Source organism: Vespa velutina, chromosome 8 (genome assembly GCF_912470025.1).
Source record: "Vespa velutina chromosome 8, iVesVel2.1, whole genome shotgun sequence".
In the NCBI taxonomy this organism is placed as follows: Eukaryota; Metazoa; Arthropoda; class Insecta; order Hymenoptera; family Vespidae; genus Vespa; species Vespa velutina.
In genome coordinates this window covers 4,048,005-4,070,117 of record NC_062195.1, presented here as the reverse complement: position 1 = coordinate 4,070,117, position 22,113 = coordinate 4,048,005, and the positions used below count along the sequence as shown (strand labels likewise).

General features: G+C 33.5%; 1 protein-coding gene across 5 annotated transcripts in view; it reads left to right on the top strand.

Annotated features, from left to right (window-relative positions):
* Nucleotides 1–22,113, top strand: part of LOC124951239 (nephrin-like) — a 125,551-nt gene that overhangs the window by 70,485 nt on the left and 32,953 nt on the right. For all 5 annotated transcript variants that reach the window (XM_047499310.1, XM_047499308.1, XM_047499309.1 and 2 more), the window contains 3 exons: nucleotides 508–735; nucleotides 7,036–7,187; nucleotides 15,281–15,422. In XM_047499310.1, the coding sequence (XP_047355266.1) occupies nucleotides 508–735; nucleotides 7,036–7,187; nucleotides 15,281–15,422 (522 nt within the window). The remainder of the gene's footprint in view (nucleotides 1–507; nucleotides 736–7,035; nucleotides 7,188–15,280; nucleotides 15,423–22,113) is intronic.

The following is a 22,113-nucleotide window of genomic DNA, read 5'->3' as shown; positions in this document are numbered from 1 at the left end:
ATACATGCAAAACAAAACTTATAGTCAATTCTCTCTTTTTTTTTCTATCGTCATCTAATCTATATAACTATTTCCTCTCTATAAAATATTGTTAACTATATTACTTTTGTATAATTGCGATGATAGATATTTATTTTATCGTCATTGTATAATAAACTTTTTTTATATTCTCGGAGAAACAGAAAAAGCATTCAACAATGAATTAATACATTATTCATAGTCGAATGAATGATCTGAGAATCAATTATATTATAAATTACCATTCAAACAATAAAGTTGTAACATTCGTCTCAAGGTCAGTCAAACATCCATATCCCATCTCTGTAATAGAGAAATTGGAAACTTCCCGAGATTCCATAACTTATCTCCCTTCGGGAAAGCTATTTTCGTCTCTCTGTCTCTCTCTCTCTCTCTCCCTCTGCATCTGTCTCTCACATATACACATCCATACAAACATACACTGTATGTCTGTCTCTCTCATTCCCCTTCTGTGTTTCTGTGCGACAGGTAAACCAAAACCGCAAGTCGTGTGGTCTCTCGGGCCGCAGAAAATCGATGCACCGACGGAGGTTCGAGAGACACAAGGGCCTGAAGGGGAAAGCAATGTCATAACGATAAGCAATGTGACAGTGAAAGGCCTCACGAGAAGTCATCATCATGCCAAATTGTCCTGTGAAGCAAGTAACACTCACTTGGCATCACCGCCCAAAACTACTGTCACCATAGAACTAAATAGTAAGTACTACGACTAAGTCAGTTTAGGTTTACGTGGAATATCAATGAATCATTGAAATAGAAATAAAATGAAATGGGTAGATGAGAATGGTTCGTTCTCACAGAGAAAAGGGATGTTAAATCGTTTGCGAAATTGAAAAAAAAAAAGAAAACGATTGTTCACCATTTTCGAACATTTAACGAGCTAATTTCGACTGAATATATTTGCCATAGGTATCTATATGTAGGTACATCGATTGGGACAACAGTATATATCCCATCGTTTCACTTATGAGTTTTAATCGAATTCTCTTAATAAATTAGTTAGTTAATTGCTACAAGAAAAAGGCTTTCGCTCATGTTAATTACAATCCTCGCTAGCAATAGCTACCATACTATCGCGAATAATCAATTACTATTCTCTTGGATAGTATATTAAGAGTAAACTGATTTTAAGTGCAATCGAGAGCCACAGTTATCAATCCTATTCTTCGCTCAAAAGCGAATAAGTCAGTGACAGAATGCATATTTTATCGAACAATCCGATTTGTCGAACAGATTTTTTCGTTATCCTCAGGGCAATATTTAAATTCGTCGAGATAAAATTGAAACATTTTTCATCGATTACAGCAGGACATAGACAAGAGGAGAGGAAGAAGGAGAGGATTGGATAACGGAGGGTGGCTCGCGAAACGTAGTGGTACCGAGTCACGCGGCTCACCGTCGAAAAGCAATCGAACTCTCTGCGTCATTAATAACACAGCTTCCGATTCCACTCGAAATTTTCGAATCCCAACGATCCGTACGGTTCGCTGCTGAAGGAAATAGCCACGAAAGCATTCAATTAAGCTTTATGAAAAACGTGACAAAGGAGAAAGTATAATCGTTTTGCGGCCATTTTGTGTTTTACAGATATTTCGTTATTATTATGTACCTATAATCTTTCCTTTCGTATTCTTAATTTAACATGAGAAAAATCTTACGTAAGGCGATAATTAAAACGTATAAGAAGAAGATCGATGTTATCAATTTTATTTGGATTTAATGATAGATCAATAATATCTATATATTTATCACGATTCATTATATTAATGATGAGTATCGAAATTATAATTTACTCGTGTCATTGCTTATTCATATTTAGTTAACGTGAATCCTGTAGCATTAACATTCACATATGTGTATGTCGACGAACATAAATAGACTGGATATTTTAATTGAAATAGGACAAATTTTTGATTGCGGAAAAAAAACTTTTACTTTAATCCTTTACCACGCTCGTCTGCTATATTTTATTAGAACGCTCGAATACATTTTTCATTTGAATTTTCTAAGTAAATTGCAAGTGACAGCGATACAGCGTGCTCGTATTTTGAAAGTGGAAAATTACGGCAAACAAAAGCATTCGAGCGTGTAGAAGAACTCTTTGCACGTTGCACAAATCGCCATGATAAAATTCGTTCCGCGCTTACGTCTACGGATTATTTGATTGGTTCTCTCGTAAATCGCAGCTATGTACAAAGTCAGCCGATTCTTATTGGTTTTTTCTTTAATTCAACAAAAGCAATAATATGAAGAATCTTTTCATATTTTTTCTTTGATTTGAAATTAATATTAATATTTCCATAGAGAAGATGGAAAGGCATAGAGAAGACGAATAATGGAAGAAGCGAAATGATAATATAATCAGAATATTTTCAAAAGTGATTAATATCAGTCAAGTCATCAGGACCTAAACATATTATTCACATTCTTCATTGGATATTTGATATAACAGTTATTTCAAATTCAAAGTCTAAAAATATTTGTTACATTTACCGTATATGAAATGCGAAAAATTGCGGACTCTAAAAATGTTGAAAAAGAAGTGTACAATATATATGACATATCGGACAACAATGAATCGAACAAAATAAATTCTTTATATTTTGCGAAATATGTGTAAACTAAAAAATAATTAAAAAATATTCTATTCTCCCTCCATTGTCTCGCTTCTTATTTATTATATACATATATAATAAAACGAAGATGTAAAGATTGATTAAAAGTATGTCTCGTCTACAAACGAGACGCCTCATAAGCGTTAAATTATTATTCCTTTTTAAGTTTTTATTCTAAATAAAAAAGTCGTACGAAAAAGAGAAAGTTCAGACGGTTAAAAAGATTTCTTTTCTTCTTTTCGAACGACGTAAGAACTACAAACGAGTTCGCTTCTTGATCTTTCACTAATTGGAGCCGCACTCGGGTGAAGCACGCACCGAATAATCGGAATTATCCTTCGTCCAACTACTTGAAAGTTTAACGAGTTGGAGAATCTCGCGGTCGATACTTACTTTGTGTGGAAATTTGGACGCGCCGTAAAGACAATTTATTTACATCGTCACGTGAACGATCCCGACATTGCCATGCTATTTCCGTCGCTTTCCTTCTTGCATAAGTGAAATATTACCTACACACATACGCACATATAGTCAAACTAATTTACATTTTATATTCCTTCTATGAATTTAATATCAACGTAAATGGTGTCGAATGGTATTTTTGTATCGATATATGCCTTTTAAATGTTATTTGAAAATGAAAAACTTTAGAAAAAAGAGCTTTATCAAATTTTTAAATATGCAATATGAAATATGTCAAGAATTTAAAAGATAATGACATTTTTTGTTTATAGAAACAATAAAAAATAAAAAATTTTGTCCATAGGTGTTACCAGGAAACACATTTCTTTTTTTTTGTTTTTTTTTTGTTTTTGTTTCTGTTTTTTTTTTTTTTTTTTTTTTTTATTCGAGAAATAATAACTCAAATCTTTGTCGCGTCACGTTCCTTCGATATAAAAGATCCATTTCACAAAAGTATTCAAACTAGATTCAGAATCGATGGCAGATCGATTAGTAAGAAATTTAATGAACCTCTATCGTATCGTATGAACTCTGTACAAGTCTCATTAGTCTATTCCCAGTATCAAACGTTCATGAGTCTAGTAGATATTTAACAATGAACAGACTGTCCAATTGATCACGTATAGCTGTATCGTAGATTATTACCGATAATTTACTGATTGATACGCATCGTCTCCAAGTATTCATTCTTTTTACTTCTCTTTTTCCACTCGATAAAACAGTTCTAATTACTTTTGCTCCATTTCGTAGGAGCAAAAGTGATTTCGACTCCGTTATCATTATTTCCCCTTGTTAAAAACACTGCGATTATATTAAGTAATGAAACTTTTCAAATTTAACTTGTAACTCGATTCGATTATCACTCTTAAATAGATCCTCTAATAATTTTTAATTACAAAAATATCTAATTATATAATTGAGACATTCCAAGCTAGAAATTCCAAGAAAATTAATTTTACTTTATTGCTCCAATTACACATTCCAAATTGAAATTATTGCAAAATACGAAATAAAATAACATAAAGATGATATACATATATCTATAAAGATTAATATTTTTAGTTCTTATTTTGCAATATTCTTTCATATGTTCTACAATAATGATCTAAAAAATCATGACTTAATAATGCTATATCATTTTTTTCAGGCGGATATACGTATCTTTTAATTATTTCTTACTATTCCCATAATGATATCTCTTTATTGAATATATTTTAATTAAGAAAAACAATTTTATAATTACATCATGTGTTTCTAAACGTATCTCTCATAGACCATCTCATAATCGAGAAAACGTATACGTATATATTTCTGTATATATATTCGATGAAACCGTAACGTTACCAACCAAAGACTTTGGTCCTTGCCAAATTATGCGAATAATATCACTTAAGAACTACTACAATGAGACTTCAGGAATTTCACTTAAGCCGGAATGGTTCCGTAACATTCACTCGTTCTGAAAACAACCGATTTAAACTTGCAAACGAGCTATTTAACGCACTTCTCTTTTGTCTATTACAACTTTATAGTCTTTTCATTAAGTATCTATTGTATACACATGTAGATTATTTTCAATTGATACTTATATAGTAATACCTAAATGGGTTTCATTTCTTGTCTGTAAAAAAAAAAAGAAAAATACTTACTGATTGCAATGTTAATTATCTTGTTTAAAAATTAAATTTATATTCTATTTATAAATTTATTTTATTTATAATCGTATTTCATTTAAAAATTAAAAAGAAGTAAAATGTTAAATAAATAAAACTCTTCGTGTAAAAGTTTTGAAAAGAATATTTTTATATATAGAAATCAATTATTCGCATATTCGAATTGGTTAACATCATTTATAAAATCTATAATTGAAAACCGACAATATAGTCCTACGTCATTTTATGCTATTTATATAACAGAACTCTATGATCCTCGATTATAGACGTCTGAAAATTGTACGCACATAATAGTGACAATAGTAACAAATATTGTTATAAAATAATTATTCAGCGTGAAATCAGCTTGAAACGTTTAGGATACACAAAAAACAATTAAATTTCTGAATAGATCGCATTCGTTATCAAACCATGAATGAAAAATAATTAGAAACGGACCGAATTTTATCATTTTCTTTTCCTATTGTTTATTTATATGAATGGAAAAGAAAAACAAGTAGAAAGAACCCCGTTCTCTTTCCCGTTCTCTTTTTCCGTAAATTACAAAACTTTTTAGCCTGTATGTCAAGAAACAAAGCATCGCAGCGCAAACGTTTCGAAATATGCTAAACTCGACACGGTCAGCGCTTGCATCGAAGGGACAGCTCCGACGAGCGCAAACTCGGCGAGACGACCATCCAAAAAGTTTTTCGGACGCGTCTGCTACTGACGTACTTTTCGCCAAGCTCGAGTACCGTTACGACTCTTCTTTCCGACAATGCGACACCGCGACACCGCGACACCGCTACAAAGCTTTCAAATCATATTTCGGTAAAAACTTCACTTTATCTACGATTATAGGGGAAAGGTGCAGTGACTGAAAGGGCTCAACGATCGTGAAATACTCTAGTAAATTTAATAATTCTCAATTATTCGGTTAGTGATATTATTTCAATGTTGAACAAAAATATTATTAAACTTAATTGAACAAAATTAGGATAAATCTTTCTTTACTTTTTTTTTTTCTTTTTTATTTTCTTTAATGTTCCTACATTATTCCATTATAAAAATTATATTCATATAAATTATAAATATTATAAATATCATATAAATTCGTAAAAATTATAAATTTATATAAATATTTACTTTTATATTTTAATTAATATTCTCTAATTTTAATCGATCTAATTTAAAAAATAATATTATTACATAGATCGTAGATCTTAAAATTAATTACTTTTCCACTGACATTGCATCTTTGATGGAATATAATCAATTTTTTAATTGGATTACGAAATTTTAATTTTTTAATTTCTTTTTGTTTCTTGCGATACATATAAAACTATATGCAACATATTTAATGATACGATAAGTATTATAATTATATCGCTTGCATTATTTCATAGTAAATCTGTTTCATTCCTTGTTTAGAGATAAAAATACAGGATGTAATTGAAGTTCGGCATCTTTACAATTTTATAAATGAAATCCTCCTGAGAGGTACGAAAAGTTTATTGAATCTTATGGAAATTTTTAAATAAAAAAGAGTACGTACCACGTTTCTGGCGAAAAAGTTAAATCCGTGCCAAAGTTATAGGGAATGAAGGCGCGTCATGCGTGCAGCGGAAGTAACGAAGGTTTTAACTAGTCGAACAATGATGCGTGATTGGAAGGTCGGGCGTATGTACTGTCGCAAGCACCAATATCGTTTTCAATAACGATTTACAAGTAGACTGTCCGTGGTGAATAAAGAGAAAGAAGAGGAGAGAGGGAGATAGAAATAAAGAAAGGAAAAAAAAGAAAAAGGAAGAAAGAGACAACCAAAAAGTTTAATTAATACTTTGCTCATTTCCTCCCCGCGCCAACCTTGGACGGTGCAGAGCGCGTGCACTCACTGCCCTGACTGCCATCGAATTAATAACGAGTCGGGATTTCCCGACGTACCGGAAAGCATCTGCCGGGACTCGAAAGCCCATCCGTAAAACGTAATTTCGAGTTTAAATTACGGAAACGTTTTACGCGCTAAGTACCACCAAAAGGCAACCTTCTCTTTTCGGATAAGCAAAACTGATTTAATTGTACGCTACGTCACACGAATATCGGCGTCGGTGTTATTTTTATTTTTTTTTTTTTTTTCGTTTTTCATCGGAGCGAAACCAATTCTCGAAAGTACATCGATTGACAAGCTTTCAGGTCAAAAATCTAACTCCTACGTTGTAAAAGTACAAATCGATTCAGGTTATTATTATTATTTTTTTTTTTTACAGTGAAACCCTTGAAAGTGGAAATCTTGGAGAAGGACAAAACTCTTTCGGCAGGGAAAAAATACGAGGTCGAGTGTCGAAGCACAGGTTCAAAACCAGTGGCGAATTTGACTTGGTGGAAGACTTCGAAACAGCTTAAAAAGATAGCAAAAAATGTGAGTAAGAACTCTTTTCTAATGTACATAAATTTATTTAATCCGCTTGCATTCTTTATGGCAAATTTACAAATCGTTAATAATTTTCTCAAACATATCCTTTCAATCTTCTTATTTCAATGAATACCGTATCAGTTTCTTTTTCTTTGCTTCTATACAAAAAGAAGATGGAAATAGATAAAAAGTCAAATAATACCACAAATGCAAAATAGGTCGTAGTTGGTTATCGGTCACGTTTAGTAGATCGGCTTAGCGAATATCGTAGCATCCAATGGAATTGCTCGTTGAAAAATCGATATCCAGTCGGTGGTATAACGTACGAGCAAATGAAAAATAATGGTTGAAAGCGCGAGTGCACAGAGACTCAACATGGTGACGTAAGCGAAAAATAACGGTAGTAGAAGCACTGGACCGCGAACCCTATGCGTTAGATTGCGGTACGCCACTCTAAAACATGACCTTTCCGTCAATTGATTCTCACCTTTTATCTCCGAAAAAAAACATAAAGATTACTGAAGCTTGAAATAATAAAAATGACATGTCCATTGTCATAATCATAAATGTATAGAAAATATATTGGAAACACGACATCCACGGAAAGAAAGTCACAAATTATTAAGTTACTTAAAAGTATTTGTGAAAATATTCATTTTATAATTCCATAATTCGATATTTTTTAACATAGTCGCAATTGTAGCGTTATTTAGTTATGAAAAATATATCACGCAATTAACGTCGCTAATTACACATTAACATTGATTAAAAGCTACAACCAAACCGACCATTTCAAATGATTTGTCTCTTCAGCACCAATCGAACGAAATTTTATATACATTTTTTAATTTGTAAAATACTCATTATTTTAATACAGATAATCGAATTTATGCTCGCATATATAACAATTCTCAAAATGAAATGTAAAAGGTTTTTAAGCGCGATTTCAAAAAATTTTTGATTCGATATCTTAAAAAATTTGAAAAATAATCTTCCGTTGTGTCAGGAGCATAAGAAATTCTCTATAGTCGTATCTGAAAAAGGAGGCGAGAACGACGAGATATCAGTCGTAAAATTCTTCCCAAACTGGGTCCATCTTCCGGAAGCAGCTTTGCTCGTGGCGAGCCGCTTAAGCTTAAACCATCGAGCCAAGTGAACTTTCCTTACTTCACAACGAGCCAAATTACTTTGAAAGTTAAACAAAGATAAGCACGCTCGCCTACTCGACAACTAGGAGGTCTGTCCTTCGAAAGTGGAATTCTATTGAGGTTATAGACACGCATACATGAAGGCAATGTTCCAGGAGTTGGTAATGGTTGATGATATGAACTGTTCCTATAAAGCGAAGATATTTTATAAATGAGCACTAATAGATTGGATTAAGGAAGAGACCAGCTTGTACCTTGAAACGATATAATATCTCAGTTGGTTCTAAAGTTTCTATTTGCATATTTCATTTAGCTCGACTTATTTCAACACGCCACCCGTGCCTTTCCTACATCCCGTTACTTTCTAGCAAAGTATTTCTCTTAAAAGGGAGAAGGAAGGTTGCTACTCGTCGTAGTCGTCGTCGTCGTCGTCGTCGTCGTCGTTGTCGTTGGGGGATGAAGCTCGCAGAATCGAGAGTGTAATGAGTACGACGACAAAAGGCTCCGCTGGCTTTTACACGACGATACTAAGAAGATTAGACGGGCGAGATATGATTTCAATAAAATTAATTCCTTTTTCGATATTGGCTACGTACTAACGAATTTTTATCTAATACTTTTTTAATACATTATTCTTCACGTTCGTTCGATGTAAAATAAAAAAATAATTTTTATTTATCACAACCACTCTACTGCTCCAACGACACGTATTTCTTTGCATAAGTACTTTGCTTTTGCAAAAAAAAAAAAAAAAAGAAAAACAAAATGCGTATTAATCGCATCGATGACTTTGAAAGATTTTTTACGATGTGAATTCTTGGCATCTCGAGTTTATCTTAAGATCCCAACTAATTCGTTCGTCGAATCGTTCGATCGCAGAACTAATTATTCTCCTTCACGTCGAAACTTGACGATCATTGGGAGTTCATTGACCTAGAATTCGCATAGCTAACGAAAAAACACGAAAGCGCTTTCGTGCCTGGAAGGGATTACGCTCGAGAGCTTATTATGTCGGGTGACCCGTTTGCCTAATTATACGTTCGCACTACTCGTATCATACGAATAGCACTAAAGAACTATATTTGGAAACGAAATAGTGTCTATTTTTGTAAGTACAATATTTAAAGTTCTTAGAAACACTCTTCGCAACGATAAATAAATACACATTGGGATTGAAATATCGTGTTAATGGCTGATAGTTTAACGATCGTTTTCATAAACACACGTTTATTTTCTTTTTATAATATTTTGTTGTGAAAACTCTCTAAATGCGATTAAATACTCCGATATATTATAATAGATTCGTAAGTCGAATATCCCCAAGCATTACAAGAAATTTCGTTCGAACTATATAGATAATAGAACATAACTCACTGATAACAGTTAATAGATCATAAGCAATACTTCGAAATGAATTCATATTTCATTTTATTTCAGTTTCTGGTAATAATACGATCGATTAAAAATAGATACACTTTAAAGATAAATATTGATTTATTTCTCATATAAATGAATAATTCCTTATCAATGAAAGTCATAATCAAAAATCTTTTCTAAAAGAAAGTTACTTTTAAATCAAACTGTTGATTATATATGCATAAAGCTTTCGAATTATCTCTTTACATGCTGATAGTAATAAGACACTCCTAGAGATCGTGTCTGTAATATTGTATCGTAATAATATTATATTGTGAAACTCGTATTAGCCGATGGTTTTTTTCGATAGAGCGCATTCATATATTACATTTTGGCAACTTAAGTTGCTTTTCAATTCAATTGTATAAGTTTTTTGAAGGAGACACGAACTTGAAAGATCCGAGGATGATCGAAATATGTCGTTGATATGGAAATATCCATACCTTTAGTGTTTGGAAAAAGGCGGATTTAGAAAAACGCTGAACAACGTCGGACGACTGCTAGACTGTCTATGGAAAAAAGTCCTTATACTTTGACCGATCGTCTTTGCGAGGAACGGACGAGATTCCTTACAAATCTACATTCATAAAAATACATTCTCTAAAGTCTTTGATCTCTTCTCCCTTGGGTACAAGAATAGGATGAAAGAGGTTCTGACGTGGTATTTTGCATGACAGGACGAGATTCGATCGAAACCTTTCGAATCGCCTTTGCGAATCTCAAAACCGATATGGACACTCACATTGATGGACCGCAAATAAAAGATACGACAAAACTAGTGCTTTCCGATGATCAGGTTGATTCAATTTATGTCAAATCAAATTTTTTCGTTTACAAAGTTTGCCATACGTTTTTCACTTTCTCTATCCTTTCATCATCAAAATCATTTCTCCCAAAAAAAATCATGCTCTCTTATAAATATCGCTTCTTACAAGATATTTTTTTTTTTTTTAATAAATTTAAAATAAACAATTTTAAAACAAATTATAGTGAATAAAAATAAATAAATAACGAATTATAATAGACAATTATCTTAAAAAGAAGGTCTTTCATATTATCAAGATTAAAGGTTTATTACTGTGAAGTCGATATGAAAGGAAGAAAGTTCAAAAAGAAAACTTGGCCTTGATATCCAATAAGAATGTTGAAGGTAACTATGTTTCATTAAAAGACGACGAAAGACGAAACATTGTAAAGAATTTATACTCTAATTAGAAGAATTTCAATCTCTTTAACTTATGGTATAACATCGAAGGAAGAAACGATCAGACAATGCATTTAAACGCCATCGCAGTCATTGACGAGACAACGAAAGGAGAACAAAATACATAGTCTATATATCACGATCAAACGTCGTCGCTCAGTAAAATAATTTTAGCAACAACGAGGTGTTCATTATGTAAACCTAAAGGCTTTCGTAGGAATCATGAATGGAAGACTGAAATTTTCGGAAGCTCAATTATTAATTTACGAGTGAGCAAACGTGCCTACATACCTACTATGTATATATCTCAACGGGTCGTAGTTCAATTGAGATAGAGAAGGGCGATAATTGACGATAAATTTATCTCTATAATATAACGACGTTCGACTCTCGAACTATCACGTAAATAATAAAGCTTTTAATACGTCATTTTATTCCCTTCCTCCCATTATTTCGATTCACCTTCGACAAATCTGTGCAGCGCTCATTAAACATCCTGTGCGTTAAATAAAGGCCCGATATTCGGAGAAAATATGAGAGCTTAATGATTTATGAGAATTTCAATGTACCAAAACTGCCGGCGCTGCTCGGATTAACTGTTTCATGCGAACGACAGACAGTTTGATAATAATTTATCGAGCTTACCCGTAAAATTGCCATCGAACCTGGAAGCATCTGGACTGATAGCGAAACCATTAATAATCGTCGTTGTTCATATAATGAAGTTTCGAAGAAGCGTTATCTCAAAATGAACTGAATTCGCAGCTTTTCACTCTTCTCCATAATTTTTCCTGGCACTACGCGAGTTCTAAAAAAATTATTCTCCCTGTAAAACACATTATTAAAATAATTCGAAATATTCACTGTAATTACGTATTAAAGTTGAATAAAAAAAAAATATATAATTCATTGACATTTAAAATGATAAAATAATGGACCTTTTCTAAAAAAAACATTCGCTTTTGTAATATTTATAATAAGAATATGCATTAATGATAAAAGACAAATAATTAAATGATGAAAAACGTAATAGCTGAACTTATACTAAAACATAAATCATTTGAAATATTCGAAGTGTTGAAAATATAATGGAGATTTAAAAAAAAAAAAAAAAGAAAAATTCTTCCACTTGAAAAATTCAAATCCTCTTGTATATTCTAAATGACGATAACAAATCAAATACGAATGAAGGATCAAGAGACTGTTCACATGGCGCACAAATTACGTTCGTCTGCTGCTTTACGCCGCTCTTCAAACCAAGTTGTCCGTGTTACCGGCCGACTTGTGTTATACTTATCTACGTGTTTCTGGTTGGCAAAGGAAAGCAGACTGTGTTTAATCAGACACATTTTGCCAAGCGGCTTTAGGTTAAGGCGACACCGTCGACGCCCGAGGTGCCGGCACCTAATTCGTGAAATCCATTAGTCAGGACGAGAGGTCGTTCCCCATCGCCCTCCCTCTTCGAAGTGCTGACAACGAGAGTAATAGCGATGGCGTAGCGATAATAGGTGGCGCCTTGCCGAGAACGATATGTCTGCCCAACCGTGTCTATGTCCGCGCCTCCATTAAAAGATCCTTTTCCCTTCTTCAAAGACGCATCCACTCGAAAGAATTCCATGTAGAAGAACTTGCTACTACAAAAAAAATTACATATATGAAAGCCTCTTTGAAGAGAAGAACATTTCTTACAAGACTGACTCGAGATTGTTTTTCTATATATACCAACGAAAAGATTCGGCGACAACGGAAGGACGACATAGAACTTTCGTCATAGACGCGAAAAGTGAAAGAAGAAAAGCAATGAACGGACGTGGATTCTCAAAAAAGAAAAAATTAGTCGAACAACCGCGCATATCCTTTCTCGTATTACTTTTTCTACAGAATGAACCTGAGTCATTGTAAGAAAAGCACGACCTGTTATATACAATACGATCTGTCTGAAGCCAACCCTCTAATTCCAGACGGGATATTTCGGGCTTTTTTCTTCTTCTTTTTTTCTTTTTTCTTTTTTTTCTTTTTTTATTTATTTTTTTGGTAAATGCTGACAACGTAGTGATTTTAGTAGGGAAAAAAATGTAAGAAGAAAAGAGAGATCGAGGGAAAAGGGAGAACAGGAAGAGGGAAAGAGAGAGAGAGAGAGAGAGAGAGAGAGAGAGAGAGAAAAAGAGAGAAGGAGAAGACGAAGTAGAGAACGAAATGGAAGCCAAAGAAAAGGCAAAAGGAAAACTTGCGGAAGCAGGAAATCTCTAAGCGAAGCTTTCCTTTTTTTCTTTTTTTCTTTTTCTTCCTTCTTTGGCTCTATGTATCTGGAAATCCTCCGAAGAGTAAAATGTGCATGCGGATTTATCTCTCCAAGCCGATCCTCGAATAATACCGCGCAGTGCACAGCTGGTACCATTCTGATGTATATATCGATCATTATCGCAATTGTACAAATAATTAACAATAATTATTCCGTACGTGCCTCTAATACATTGCCATTTCATTGTGATATTGAAAAGAGTGATCGATAAAAGGAAATACATAGTCATAAATAATAAGCTCATAAAAAAAGAAATGACTGTTCGGACATCAATACGAATCGTCTGTTATACAAAAACAAAAAATGTATCATCATGTCTCGTAGAGCAAATATTTAAAGATAATATCCTAAATCGAACGTGTCAATATCGAATACATTCGGATCACGAATAATTTCGAAAATTGATTTCTTTCTTTCTTTCTCTCTTTAAATAAATAAAACAAAAATAAAAAAGAAATTAATTTCAGTCCTTCGAAATGCAGAGTCACGCATTATAAAGAGAAAAAAGCGCGATAAAAATTGTGTCTGGCAACGGTTCGCATTTCTCGTTCCCGGTAAAGTTCCATATACCTTGCTACTATCTACGTCTCTTTCAACTTGCAAGCGAGATCTCTCGTAATTCACATCGGACGGCAGAATCTTCCTCTTTATACTTGTATACTCGTATATGTGCATTTACATACATATACATGTATATATAATGTGCGTATACGTATAATATCGCATACACGATATGCTTTTAATATCAAGGCCAATTCCATCTCGCTTCGCGTGATTTTAATATCGAAGAATTCGACCGACATCGAATGAGATGCCTTTCTCTTGCCTCATCCTTAATTCTGGAAAATAAATTGAATTATGGAAAATTATATATTCTCTTATTTTTCTATAAAATATTTTACATATCAATTCGTAATTATTCATTATAATAAAAATCGATTATTCAACAAATGTTTTATACATATCTGACATAAAATCACAAGCTTTTTTCGTCTATTATAATTTTTAAATAAAATACCGAACCTTGCGAGTAATCATTCATCGTTTATTCGTCGTAAAGCGATAAAATGAAATAAGATGAATTTAGTATTATGCAGTTTTTTTCTTCAGCTCAATGACAATTGAAATTTTATGGAAATTGTAACGATCGATATTGAAATAGAGACAGAGACAGAAACAGAGACAAAGAGAGAAAGAGAGAGAGAGAATGAAAAGGGGAGTAGAGTTGACCGTACAAATAGACGATATCGCGTTAATTCCAACGTGGCCAGGTTTACCTATGGAATTCAGTACGAACGGCCATTTTGCATATCATCAATTTATAAACTCGTAATAAGAGATGGTCAACAGTATGCAATTCATCGAACGACCAACGAATTTGATCCGTGTGGCATCAAATCTCATTGCTATAGCTCTGATAAAATTTGATACCAATACAGAAAAAGATACAAGAGTAACATAAGAAAAAGGTGTTTCTCTGTTAAATTTGTCGTCATTCGATTTACAGCTTGATCCGATTAAAAATAATGAAATTTCGCTTCTCTTATATCATCTTGAATATCTTATACACATCCGTTATATCACTGGGTTATCTCTCTGTTAATTTTCTTTTTGAATTAAATATTACGGACTTGAATATGTTTCATTCGATAATACAGGATAGATTAGAAGTTCTTAGGTGATTTTAAAAATCAATTACATTTTTTTTTTTTTCAAGACATTTAGCGTAATTTTATTTTTCAAATTGTAAAATTACAAGACTAACTACAAGCTCTTATCGATCAACATGTATCTATCTCCTTATACTTGATCATGTAATAATAAAAAATATTTAAGTAATTTTATTTATCAAAATGGCATTATATCGATAAAAGAAAAAGTTAATAAGACATAAATAGGTGTAGTATGTTACATGAAAGTTACGATCTATCGTAAAGGAATAAAACTATACCGATTGATATGACATATAGCGATTAAAAACTTTTCATTTGATTAAATTCTTTTTTAATGTTCAACAAAAAATGTTTAGTTTCAGGATGGAAGTACGAGCGTAAGCGTGCTCCAATGGATACCAAACATCGACGATGACGGCAAGTTTCTCGCGTGTCGTGCAGAGAATCCAAAGTTACCAGAAGCAGCCATAGAGGATCGATGGAAACTGAAAGTGCACTGTGAGTAAGGTCTTCCATTCGATCCTCCTGAACGATGGGGAAAACTAAAATGGAAAAAGAGAAGGGTGAAGGATATCGCGGTTTCGATACTTTTTCGAAGCGATCCTCTATAACGAAAAGAATAAATTCGATTATTCCGATAAATTCTTCGAAGCTAGTAAGGACAAAAGAAGAGAGACGTATCAAACGGGATTGGAATTTCATTCGAACGCAAGCGTATTCTACAATACGATCCTCCTCAAACAAGGATCCTCGTAATTCTCAGTCGTCTTTAAAGAAAAATCATTTTGATACGTTAGGAAACGTTCTTCTCCCTCGTCTCAAACAAAAGAAAAGTTTAACGCTTCCTATTCAAACGGATCAACCGAGTTATTACATTGATTTTAAAGGAACCTAAAAGATTTAACTGATTGCTCAAAAAGCCAATCGAGAAGAAAGGTTTGAAAAATCTTCTTATCTCGATTCAAAATTGCACCAACATCGACTTAGTGGACAAAAATCCTATCCATGCTATAAATATTGATAAGAAAGTACAAAGTTATCTCTCATAATATCAATCTCACGATATTCTGATAACATAATAGAATGGACGAATATCGCGATTTGTCATATTTGTAGAAAGATCGAAATGGATATAATAGACCGCACTCCTTCAAATTTGGGAACCTCACGCGAAATTATGTACTCCTTATCCATTTACATCTAATTTATCGTGAAGAAGATTTAGGTATAGGAGATCGCACAGCGGAAACGTCTGCTTGTTTCCGGCAGATACGAGCTATCGTTATCCGTTTATTTACGACAATGTCCGATCGGCCACTCGATGTGTCCTGTATTATCCCTCCGTTCCCATGTATATGCGAACATTTGGCATTAACTCGCTAGGTAATCGCTATGGCATCACGCGCACATTCTCGTAGAAATCTCGATGTTAGTACCCGATTTCTCCGCTAACTATAGTGCCAGCCAATTCACTCTCTTCTTGTTTGTCTATCTGTTTCTCTCCGCTCCACCGCCCCTCTCTCTCTCTCTCTCTCTCTCTCTCTCTCTCTCTCTCTCTCTCTCTCTCTCTCTCTCTCTCTCTCTCTCCATCTATCTCTTATTCTGTCTGTTTCGAAATACATGCTCTCGCATATTAACCGATTTATTTTTAATCCATTTGCATGATAACTGTACGAAAAATCTAATAAAAATATTCCAATACTTTGTTACGAAAATATAAATTTCCTCATAACACTTAATTTTAGTATTTTCCATATTATGCATACATTTAAAACATTTCGATTTTGTTGAATAACGTCGTATAATAATTTGCGAAATAACATCTCCTCATATTATAAATCATTAAAAATGTATGCTTTTTACATTTGCCTTTTCTTCTGTATCACATTTTCCTATAATTCCGTAACTCGAAATCTTATAAACAAATTGATTTAATTAATTTCGAACTAAATGAATTTTGCGGGAATCGCATTATAAGAAGTATTCAAGGAATTTGAGGGAAGAACATTACACCAGTGGACATGTAGTTTTCTAGACAAAACTTTCGCTTAATAACCTTCCACCAATAAACAGATTCCTGTGGGAAACAGTGCAACGAACGTACTCGGGATATTTTCGAGAGATCTCTTCCACTCTTGCTTTGCTCTCTCGTTATTTGTACACGCGAGCAAAGTGCGTTTTCCACTTTTATTCTCTTTCTCTTTCTCTTTCTCTTTCTCTCTCTCTCTCTCTCTCTCCCTCTCTCTCTCTCCCTCTATATTCCGAATACTCTTCCATTATCTGTGCTTATGAAATGATATTCTCACAAAAATAAAAACTTCCTATTGGATAAAATTTCTTGAATTATTGCATCGATCTCTTTCATAACGCATCGCTCTGATTCGAATTCAAATTTGAAGAAGAAACATGCATGTCCTGATTACATATCGATTTCGTAAAATTGTTAATATACATCTAACTTCTCTTTAACCAAAGTGATAATATACGAAAATGATAATATTAATCTCTTCGAAACGTTAATTTTGTTCGCTATGTGAGACGAATCGTAATGCATTTCAAAATGAAGTATATCGCGGATAGGATGGATGGCCATCGTCGTTACAAAGTGGCTCATAACCGTGCATCTATCAACGTTAGCATCGCCCTGTCAGTGGTAACGATATGTACTTTATCAGACACGTGCTGCATGACCATCCTAGTCTGTGCCACCACACGCGTCGTATACACCTATACATATGTATATAAACGTGCAATACGACACGATTGCGGTTAAGAAAACATTAACAATAACTTTTTCATTATACGTTTCTTCCAATCGAAATAATAATAAATTTTCATTGACATAGAACCATTACGATTATCGATTATATTAAATATTTCGATAATATCAATAGGAAACAGATACACTAGATAAAGATAAGACAAAGCGATTCTCTAGCGATTATGCCACACTAGGTTAATTTCCAATACCAATTTAGCTCGTTAGGCGTGTCGATGTGCAATGTAATTTATCCCTGGGGAAGTATTAATAATCAACATGGTTACATACAATTCGACTCCATGTGGCTAGATTGGGTCTCTGCCGCAAGGTCGTAAGCGGGTAATGGTAGGTGTAGAATAACTAGAACGTAGATGAAAGAGAAAGGGGGCTGAGGTTAACCGCATACCCCATGTCACGTGGTTAACGATCTGTTCAGTCGCATGAAAACTATTGCACCACGTAAAATCCACGATTAGAGCTCTTTCGGTATCCACAAATATTTTGTTTCCTTCGATAGATCAACGAGGCGGATATGCTATCAATGAAAATCTAAAAGCCCCGATCGAGCTATTAAAATTATCGAATAAATATCGTTCCGGTTTTATTACAAAAATGATTATTTACTTTATTTTTCAAAGGTATTCTCATTAACATACGAAATACGCTAAAATCAATATAACTAAAATCGGTCTTAAACGTTGTAAAAGGTATGAATACGGTCGGTTTAATCTGTTTAATATAATCAATTTAATCTGGTTGTTACTATCGATTTAATCTGGTTGATATCTTATGCACTCGTGTTCGAGATAGGTCGTGATCAACGTTCGCACTCTCGATGCAAAACATATCCTTTGGAAAAGCTTACGAGCTTGTAAAGAGTAATAACCGCACAAAGGGATATAGAACGGAATCTCTATTCGAACGGAATCTCTTCCATCGATATGTGTATTCGTTGTAGGTACGTTAGTACATTTGCCTAATCGATACGGATGGACGAATGTCGAGTAACAATAACATCAGCGAGGAATAACATCGCCGCGCTACCAACGAAATATCGTTTACATGATATAGTGGAATAAATTCGAATTCTATATCATTCAAAATTATATTACGATTATTATGATATATTCATATTATTTCTTAATGATTCAACGTCCAAGTATTATTATAAAGATTAATAAAAACTATAAAAGATTTGTCAATATATTATATTTTACTTTAATCCCAATGCAAGAAATATTTACATTCTTGTTAGACCGTACGAAGAAATGAGAATCACAAAAATGAAATAAATATACTTAATCTTATATGATACATTAAGAAAGTTACCATTGTATTGTAAAAGAAAAGAATTCGATTCAAAGCAAAATTCGTTCAGAAATAATATTCAATCGGAATCGAAATTGTACTTGCTGAATGATCTCGCTGGATGAAAGATCGGAGTCTATTAACCATTGATGAAAATGAAATCGCAGGAGGAGTTGGTTCTTCGAGGGTTGCTCGACGCCATGCGAGTTAGCACCGGTATCGCGTCAGGCGGTTAACGATCTGTTCGTTCAAGCGAATGCTCCTCATCGCAAATTCTCGTGCGTCGTCCCACGTGGAATGCGGGGCATAGTGCGTGTTCATTTACTGGAAAGCTATTTCGTAGTTCCCATTATCGGACGAGTCATACAAACTCGAATTCACCGTAACCAACCTTCCCTTCCTACGAACGAAGAATCGCACCTCTAAACTTTTCGTTTTCTCTTTTCTCTTTGATCATTCATTCGAATATCAAAGCTTTTTCTTGAAATTTCCTTTCCATTAAACTCGCCAATTAATTTTGTGTCTGACGTGTGATGCCTTCGCAATCATTGTCCCATTATTAATCGCGTTAGACAAATCAACGATTTTTCTTTTTTTTTTTCTTTTTTTTCTTTTTTTTTTCTTTTTTTTTCTTTTTTTTTTTTTTTTTTTTTTTTTTTTCAACCGATATTTTCATTTGGTCGTCAGATTTATTCATTTATTCGCATTCATTATTTTTTAATCCAAAAAAATTGTCATTTTCTCGTTGATCATCAGTGACATGAAAAAAATGCGGAAAAATTTGAAACTTAGATCTCAGGGATTTATACAGAATGAAATATCTTTTTTAGAAGTAATAGTTGGCTCATCTCATTTTATTTTACATCCGTCAGAATGAATCTCTAAACATTTTCCAACACTCTCATTTTACTTTCCTACGTTTAATTACTCTTCTTGTGTTTACTTTCGCATTTATCTTTTTCACGCAAGAGCTTTGCATTTTGATTTTATTTTCGTTTTTTGACATGTATCATTTACAAACTACAATATTTGATTTTCTTATATGTTGTAGACTGTCGGCAAACTTTTTTATTTAAGTGATATCATACATACATTTATTAAACTCTACAAAATAGTCTTAATCATAAAAGGTTGAATTTATGAAAAGAAAAACAGACGTTACAAACGACGAATAGATTTCTTTTCTTCTTATCTGCTCATGTGATTTTTCAGAACGACGAAATAGACAATAGAAAAAAAAAACGTGACGTTTCTAACGGGAAGCTATAATGCACCCTGGCATCGTCTTTGAGCAATTGTAAGAGCCTTAAGCTCTTTGGAAAACTGGAAACAGTTTAGTTTAGAGAGTTGTTTCGAACGAGAGAAAAGAGGAGGAGATCGAGCAAACGTGAGCTCTATAAATTGGACAGAAAAGGATTGCTACTTGCGAAGCACGAACGGAACTTTGTCGTTCGCTCGCGATAAAACCTAGCTACTTTAAAGAAGAAATTTAACCATTTGCAGGGAACATCAAGAAATTGTAAAAAACTCACGAAGCTCTTCGCACAAAAATGTCACCTCAAAATGATACAAAGAGAATAATTACTTTACTATTCTGTGACAACCAAAAAGATTATTAGACGAAAGATAAGATATGAGACATTAATATACTACTTCGATACAGACACTGACATATTAAAAGGAAAAGGGAAAGGAAATTTGATTCCTGATAAAGAAAAGAAGGTATTCGATAGCTAGCATAGGGAATGATTTCTAAGGGAACGTAGAGGCGGCTTTTCCTTTGCTTTCCTCGCCAGCATCTCTAGTAGAGGCACCATTGTAAAGAGCTACCCACTCCACAAATCACGGCGTACGATAAATGTTCACCGCTGGTTTTACCCAGTTATTTATTACCATGCGCGGCTATGGGAGTTAAGAGCGAATACTCAAGATAAAGGTTCATTCGTGTTAGTTACTCTCTCGCAGAATCGTCTAATCGACGTCTTCGAAAATAGTAAAAATAAAATCCGTTTCATCGATTTATTGTGCCTTGAGAATTGAATCTGTAATTTTATTGAAAAAAAAAAAAAAAATAAATAAATAAATAAATAATTGATAGGTAATCCTCTTAAATCGAAGATTCCTTTTGTCTTGGCACAAAACAAGCCTCAATTAGATACTTAAAGTACTCATAAAATACGATATCTTTCATAGAAATAAATATTTACGTGAAAAAGAAAATATAAGAAAATCAAGGAAAACTTCGAACCTTGTTTGTAGTGAATCGTCACAGAGGCAACATTGAAGATTATGTCAATTACAGAACTATCATTAAAAGTATTTACATCAACGTTAATTAATTCATAGAATTTACTCTTAAATTATAACCGAGCAAAAACGAAAACGAACTATGAAACGTTTCCACCTTTAATGAATCTAAATGTTGACAGATTATAATTTCCATTCCTATTTATTACTATTGCCGTATAATTGCAAACTTCTAAATCCTTAATCTCACGTAGCAAAACAGTATCGCTACGATATTCGATTGAAGATACGATACTTCAATTTATCGGAATATCGCCAAAGGCCATATTGCAGAGCTCATGTTTTTTTATTTTTCAAATATTTCACGTATTCAAATAATGATCTTCTCGCTGATGGAATATACGATTATTAAATCCCCCGTAAAACGAATACTCGGATTAATAGGTTATGGACGAAAGCATTTAATAACGATAACGCGATTGCATTAGGTATCTATAAGCAGCATATACGCTACGCGTTTATAAATCTCTTTATTTTGGTGTAAGCCGTACGTCGACATCCGTTAAAATGTATTTTATCGCGCTACGTGAGAATTTTATTTATTACCTACATCGGCTCGGACCACCCCAAAAGTTTTGTTTTACTGCTTAAAGAAGATTCTGCAGGTTATATTGTTACAGACAAAAAGTAAACAAAATTCATCTAATCCGGCTGCATATTGTCGCATCGATATTGTGTCACGAACGAATAACCAGTACCATCAACACCGCGATTGGACACCCTGCATTTTGCACATTCGCATAGAGAAACACGACATGGTTGTGCTCGAGATACTTTATTTTCTTCTCTCTAGATACTCATTCCTCTCGGCGA